The sequence below is a fragment of the Rutidosis leptorrhynchoides genome, chromosome 7 (assembly GCF_046630445.1).
Source record: "Rutidosis leptorrhynchoides isolate AG116_Rl617_1_P2 chromosome 7, CSIRO_AGI_Rlap_v1, whole genome shotgun sequence".
Taxonomy (NCBI): Eukaryota; Viridiplantae; Streptophyta; class Magnoliopsida; order Asterales; family Asteraceae; genus Rutidosis; species Rutidosis leptorrhynchoides.
The window spans coordinates 12,879,100-12,886,929 of NC_092339.1; the positions used below are offsets into that span (position 1 = coordinate 12,879,100).

Consider the following 7,830-nt stretch of genomic DNA (forward strand, 5'->3'; position numbering starts at 1 on the left):
ATAAATGATAAGTAGGTGACAGTGTCGACCATATGTAAGCAATCATTAATAATTGTTATATAACATAAATATAAATATTAGTAAACATAAATGATAATTAGACGACATTGTCGGTCATATAAATGTTAGATAATAGAAATATAAATGTTAGTAACATAAATGATAATTAGGCGACAGTGTCGGCCATATAAATGTTAGATAATTGAAATATAAATGTTAGCAACATAAATGATAATTAGACGACAGTGTCGACCATATATTATTCAGGTGGTATAACCGACCATATATCATTTAGGTGGCAGAGCCAACCATAATTAGTATTAAGATTATCGTGCTGATAACGTGTTATAATTCAGTAGGCTTATAACTACCTTTAGTGGTTTGATTCTTGATGTTATAATTCAGTAGGCTTATAACTACCTTTAGTGATTTGATTCTTGATTAAGAATACTAATAATGAAGTGTAAGAACAAAGATGATAATGAAGAGAAAGAAAGAAACACTTTGTAAGTGTGAGAAATGGTGAAAATTTAATGCTTGCATTCATGGCTATTTATAGCAAAAATATCACAAGTTTAGGTAATACAATAATATTACTTTTGTGTATCAATAATTGACTATCTATTTATATATATATATATTTATATATTATAACAGTTATAATATTTTTAAGAATCAAGAAAATAATAATGACAATCCTAAAAACGTTAACAAGGTAACACAACGATGGTGATTGGTTAATGTATATAAAACGTTATCAAGGTTACGCAACAATGGTGATCGGTTAAAGTATATAAATATAAATATTTATAAGTGGAAACCTTTTAATGACATTCTTAGGGTAAAGCTCATTTTGCTTTCAATTTTTAATCTTTTAATTAATTAATTTTATGAATTACAGTATAAATTTATAAATTGATAAATTAAATTTTTTTTTTGAAAGGCAATTAATAAATTAAACAGTAATTTCAAAAGTACTTTAAAAAACTAATTGAAGTTATAATCCTAACCACTAACAGCAGATTGCAACAACCAAATCCTTCGTTTTCTTAACGCTAAATGGGCGTCTGGAACGACCTCAGATCAATCGCCGGTCGAATTATGAACCGGAACACCTCCGATTCATCTTCAATTTCACGTAAACCGGTTGTTGAATCCGTACCTGATACCGATCGCAGAGACACCATAACTCGTGTTCTTACCGGTTTCGGAAAGTTCGCCATCGATTCTGTTTGTAATGATTCTCTTAAAGGTCAGTTTTACATGATCATGTTAACAATTTATGCTAATGAATTGAAATCCCTAGGTTTTGTACATATTACAACTTATTACGATTCTGTTCATAGCAGAGATTGAAGTCGTGTGCGTGCTTGTATATAATTGTGTTCAGGAAAGTATAATTAGGTTTAGTTGACATTCGTTTCACTGATCAAATCTACGTTTTCGTTTTATGAATTATGCTACCGATCCTTCGGGTTTTTAGGGCTCATTATGTTTGAAGAGTGTGTTAAGTTTATGATGATGTAAGAACAAAATACAATAAGAACATCTCAAAAATTGAATTTGAAACTAAGTTGCTAATTAACATTTCGAAGCATTAAAATTGACAAAGTTACAGTTATATATGTATGAAGAGTGTGCAAATTCTGGTTATGTGAAGGTGGAATGCAAGTATACAAGATGGTGAAGGAAGGATTGAAGGATCAATCTCCATTAGAACCTGCAAATCTGAATAGCAAACCACGACATACGTTAATGATGGAGGAGATGCAGGCTAGGATGGTGAAAATGGAGGAAGATTTGGATATTATAATAAGGCTTGATGATGAAGATTCGATTTTATGTGCTAAAGATTTGGATCCTCGTAAGGAGGAGCCAGCTGAATCAAATGAAAACTCTGCTAAAGAGACAACTGATGTTAAAAAGGTTTTCATTAGGTCACACTTATGAAGAGAGCTAGATTTTGGAATTGTGAAATACGTATGAATTTACAGGTACTCGATGTTAGATTGTTGTATGTCTATACTTTCAGCTTTTGCAGTTTTGTTGTTTTATTAAGTTGCAGCTGCTACAGAATGAACCGTAATACGAAGTACTTCGCTATATGTATTCATATACTATAAGTACGATAATGGCACTTTGAGATTTGTAATGTTGTTAGTTTTATGTGAAAACTAATTGTACTTAAATAGAAATATTAACAAGGGGCGGCATATAAGCATACTTAGGGGGGAGATTGCCCCACCTGAAATTAAAAATCTAAATAAAACTTACACAGTTAAATTGCTGTTTTACACTAAAAGCTTCATAAAAAGATTGGTGTATCAAGTGAAACCATGATCCAAAAGCCCTCCTTCCAATACTTGAATAGTGTTTTGATGCAACAACTCATCGTACTCTACTATCCTTTCCCTTTGGAACCTCACGTTCGGCACGGCTAGCGCACTGCGCATATAAAGAGAACATGAAATCATTTCATGTTTTTGAACATAAATCCGCCAAGTACCCTTCATTTTGTCTGATGTAAGAAACTTACCCATTTTACTACCAATATTATAAGTAAAAATCAGTAAGTTTCATGTCAAGATCTTGGATGACCATGATTTTATCGGTTTACTTTCAAAAACGCTGACTAGGCGTGTATGTTAAGGAATGACTAGGCTTCAAACTAAAATTGTTAAGTTACTTACCTCGCAACAAGATGAATAATAGGTTAGTGAACTAGCGTTAATCAATGTAAAAAACTACAAAACCAAACAATGCATAAAGAGGTACGAGGCCAATATTTGAAGAGTAAGAGTAACATGCTTCCTAAGCCGCCATCTCCTTCAAATAACTCGACTTCTGAAACAGATCCGGCAAAACCTTGGGATATTAATGAGGCGCAACACATACGGAGTATTATATACAGCATGCTAACATCCAAAATTTGTAATACACATGTGATACACATGTGCCATTACAAACAACCATAAAGCGAGAATGCCAATAACGGCTCTAGAAAATGTAATATCAAATCAATGGAGTGCACACTTTGCACGTCCCAATTTTAGCAGTCACTATGGTAGCGTTATTTTCCTATTATCCGACTCACTACTAGGTCGCGTACATTAAAGTATGAGGTTTGATTACTCGCCCATCCGGATAACCTGAACATGAAAATTCTTTCTACTTTTATGAGTGGTGGGTTGAATAATACCCCGTAGTTGAAATGAATGGCCTCTGGTTTGCAAGTGATACTGACGTGGAAGTGAAGTGACAGTGAGTTATTTAATCGTAGTTGTTGGTGATTTTAGTGTCACGGTCATTTTGTGTGATAAGTGATTTACTTGAAACAAGGGGGTTTCGAATTAAGTTCAAATACAAGTTAGGAGAGTGTGGAGTGCACGCTTGTATAAGCTAACTTGATTAATCCAAGTGAAAGGTTATGTTTGTAAGTTGGTGTCTTTTTGCCAAAAGACACAACTCTTTATGAATATGTGTCATTATTAATGAAATGGTGTAACTTATAATGAAATGGTTTCTTAACCTTTTAATCATAAGGTGTGACTTTTCATGAAAACTTTTATACCAAAAGATGCATCTTTTCATGTTGACCTTTCATAAACTATATATAGATGATACTTGTCTCATTTTCTATGATGATGAAAAATTGAACATTCATAATAAACTCTTTGTTCTTGACTCTAATTTAAATTGCCTATATTGGAGTTGTGCCTTTGTCTTATCCCGAATAAAGATTTCGTGTAACCCTAAGGCAATTTACGTATAGGGTCGAAATACTTTATCGTGAAAGTGATTACACGATGTTAAAATACAATGCAAATTTAGAATAATATGGAATTAGTAAATGTATATGGGTAAAATATCTAGATATTAATATGTATAAGAAAATATCTAGATATTAGAATATGAGAGAAAAATCTAGAAATTGAAATGTAAAAGAAAAATCTAGATATTTGTAGGTTGTAGAAATATCTAGATATTTATATATCCATGGAAATATCTAGGTTCTAGAATGTTCCATGGAGTAGTATAAATATGGGAGGAGATTTCATTTGTGTTGTGTGAAGTTGTGAGAGTGAAATAAGAAGTGAGTTGTGAAGAAGAGAAGAAGAGTGTGAGTTAGCGAAAGTAGAGAAGATAAAGCTTGTAAGTAATATTGTAATTGTAATTTAATGTAAGACCCGATTATTTATAGTGTACATATGTGTATATAAGTGTAATGTACGGTACTTGAAACGGGGTTCTGTTGCGTGTATTTAAAATACAAAAGGAGCTGAACTGGCAGGGTTGCGCGCCGCGCGGCCTTGTGGCGCGCCGCGCCAACTGTCTGTGACAGATCCCTTTCTCTTTTTAAATTAGATATTTTGGGGGTATTTTGGTAAATTCACATCAAGGCCGAGTTTAATGCTTGGTTCAGTAGTTTGGGAGCTCATTTACTCCCTTGTTCACCAACCTTATCACCTCCCAATTTATTTTAGTGAGAGAGTGAGTTTTAGAGAGGGAAAGCTCACTTTGAAGAGGAAGAAGAGGGTTTCTTGCTAAAGCCCAAGTTCTAAAGTTGTTCATCTCGTCAATTGCTACATTTTGATAGTTGTGGTATGCCTTAACTTTCAATTCTTGTTTTGTTTTCGTGTATGGGTTAGGGTTTGTGTTGAAGATGAACACTAAGACCCATTTGTAGGTAAATTGGGTGTTCTTGGGTAAATTGGGTCATGTAGACTCAATTATGTGTAAGCTAGGGTTTTAAAGGTATTAATTGTTGTTATGAAACCCTAATTGGCTAATAATTTGCTAGAACACCTTAGGGAAGTGTAAATGGGTGTGATTTGGGTATAAATGACCCAAAATGAGTGTATTGACTTTTATTGAGTCAAACGGGTCAAAATGGACCAAGATTGGTTAACGTTAGTGTTTTGTGTTAAAATCTAGTGATTTAAAGTGTATGAAGGCCTTGAGTGCCAAGAGTTAGGGTTTTTGGTAAGAATGACCCAAATTAGGGTTAAGTGTCAAAATGGGTCAAGATGACCTAGGATGATGTGTGTTATGAGTTTAGGCCAAGTCGATTGATTGATTATATGCTTGTGAAATAGGTACGTTACCTCGGAATTCAAGCTTGGTTTAGTAATCACCGACGGCATAAGGTGAGTGGAATAATTATGCGTATGTGTATATAATGTATTTATTTGTGTCGTATGAATGTGGCATTGTCGCGTTGTTTAAGACACCACATGGTAAAGAAGTGGATGTCGCGTTGTTTAAGACACCACAATGTAATGGAGGGGATGTCGCGTTGTTTAAGACACCATCCATCGTATTGAATGGCATGTGGAATCGTCGCGTTGTTTAAGACGCCACATTGTAAAGGGTGAGTGAGTCGCGTTGTTTAAGACATCACCCGGGGGATTAGTGACTACGCGTTGATTAAGTAGCACTAACGGATGTTACGAACTCCAACGGTCTTGTATGTACCGTTTCCCTTGTTCGAATTGGTTAACCAAGGTTGCGTGAATTATGTATTGAAAGTATTTAATTATGAATCGTATGCTATTGTATTATTAGCTACTTGTGGAAATGCGGTTATTGGTATATGCATATTATTGTTGCATGATTGTCGAATTGTTGATCCCGCGTATGATGTTGTGTAAGTGATGCAAGTAGGTAGATTATATATGTATATGTATAATTATTGTGCTCACTAAGCTTTGCTTACCCTCTCATTGTTTACCTTTTTATAGGTTCGTGTGTGGATAAGGGTAAGGGCATTACCTTGGATTGAGTTTCCCGCTTCGATGATTAGGAAGCACTTTTGGGTTATGGCTTGGAGTTTGACCGAGACTTGGGTAGTTTAACCCCAAACACCATGCTCGTTGTGTCGTTTGGCAATTAAACTTTTTGTGGTCGAAACTCTAATTTGTATTAAACATTGTATTTTAAACTTAGTGGCGTTTTGGGCACGTGTGGGCCCCACTTTGTAAAACTCGCTCAAACCTTAGTTATGTGCTAGTTTTACATATACGAATGTATGATTAAAAGCGTTTTGGCTAAAAATGTCGGGAACTAGTCAAACATTTTCGTTAAATAGACTTCCGGGGACAGCGGGCTGTCCAGGTGATTTGGCGCGCCGCGCGGCCACCTGGCGTGCCGCGCAGATGGCCTGCACCAGAAAAAAATTTTTTTGTTTGAACTTTCGTCGTGTTGGTCGGTTACGGTTTGGGTTGTTACAAGTGGTATCAGAGCATGGTCTAAGGGATTTAGGTGACTTGAGATAGGCGCCTAGACTTAGACTTTTGTGTGCGTATTGTGCGGGACTTGTAGGACTTTGGGTCGGACCGGGTCTTGGATAGTACATAGGTTTATGTGAACTAATCATGCATTATTGGTTGTGTTGTATAGTAATCATCGAGCGAAATGGACATTGTACTAGCGCGTTAGCGCGACGTGCTCGCGTAGTAATGATTAGCTACCCTTACTACGGGTGCAAATCGTGTCAAACAAGCGATGTACGATGATCATCGAGCGAGATGAGTATTGTCATGTCTTTCGTTTCGTTATTTAATCTATTCCGTTTTATAGAATGAGGACGCGAAACGGACACGACACCGAACTTGATAACGGGGGCACGAGCGAGGACCCCGAGTTCACGGCCAAGGTTGAGGCCATCTTTGAACGCCAAAAGGCGGAGTTTCGCGAAGATGTTAAGAAGATGTTTCTCGAGACGATTGACGAACAAGTCGTCACTTTGGTTAAGGAGCAAATTAAGATTGCTCTTCAAGAAGAAAATGGGGGAAGGCGTGACTTTTTCTTCAAGAACTTTAGGGATGCTCAACCTCCTACTTTTGAGGGCGATCGGGACCCACTCAAGAGTGCCCGATTCATCTCCGATATGGAGGGGGCCTTCCGTACTTGTGAGTGTCCACCCGATAAGAAGACTAGGTACGGTTGTAGCATGTTAAGGGGTGACGCGAAACTGTGGTGGGATGCTAAGATCCAACTTTATGGTGAAGAACAATGTATGGACTTCACTTGGGATGAATTTAAAGCGGAGTTCTTCGATGAGTACCGAACTTCGGCCGATCTTACCAGGCTTAAGGACGAGTTACGCACCTTAAGGCAAGGGTCGATGGACTTGAACACTCTCAAATCCGTGTTCTTGTCCAAGACGCAATTTTGCCCGGAGTATGTCGGGAATGATAAAATGTTGAAAGAAGACTTCTATCGAACCTTGAATGACAGTTATCAAGAAAAGATTAGCGTAAATGTGGTAAAGAGCTTCGATGAGTTGTTTAATATGGCGAAAGGGTTTGAAGCGATTGTGTTGAGGAAGAGAAAGTTTGAAGGTTCTAGTCATTCAAATTTTTCAAGCAAGAAGTCAAACTTTTCAAAGAAGGGTGCAACCGAGAGTGTCGGAAGTGTCAAGAAGAGTGCGCCGGGAGAGTTTCGTTATACTTGCCATAATTGTGGGCGAAAGGGACATATGGCCCGTGATTGCACCAATCCCTCTACTACACCCAAGTTTACTTGTTTCAATTGCGGTAAAGAAGGGCACAAACGGCCCGAGTGTCCCGAGTTGCGTAATGACAATGCTAAGCGGATAGAGAAGGCAGCGGGTACGGCTAGGGGTCGTAACTACTTGATGTCTAATGAAGAAGCTAAACAATCCAATGAAGTCGTTTCAGGTACTTTCATGGTTAATTCTAATCCGGCTCGAATACTTTTTGATAGTGGTGCTAATTTGTCTTTCGTATCTCCAAGATTTGTGCCTAAGTTAAATAAACCGCTAGTAAAGTTGAGTCGTCCGGTAGAAGTTGAAATATCGGATGGCAA

The 7,830-nt window shown here is 36.9% G+C and overlaps 1 protein-coding gene across 1 annotated transcript; it reads left to right on the plus strand.

The window, feature by feature from the left end:
* The first annotated feature begins 1,001 nt into the window (after positions 1 to 1,001).
* Positions 1,002 to 2,138, plus strand: LOC139858812 (uncharacterized). Its single transcript, XM_071847654.1, has 2 exons — positions 1,002 to 1,252; positions 1,661 to 2,138. Exons 1-2 carry the CDS (start codon positions 1,060 to 1,062, stop codon positions 1,948 to 1,950), a joined length of 483 nt encoding a protein of 160 aa, XP_071703755.1. The 5' UTR covers positions 1,002 to 1,059; the 3' UTR covers positions 1,951 to 2,138.
* Positions 2,139 to 7,830: the final 5,692 nt, after the last annotated feature.

Coding starts and splice junctions, on each gene's coding strand:
- LOC139858812 (XM_071847654.1), top strand. CDS start 1,060: ATGGGCGTCTGGAACGACCTCAGATCAATCGCCGGTCGAATTATGAAC. Junction 1,253..1,660: donor TTGTAATGATTCTCTTAAAG/GTCAGTTTTACA, acceptor GGTTATGTGAAG/GTGGAATGCAAGTATACAAG.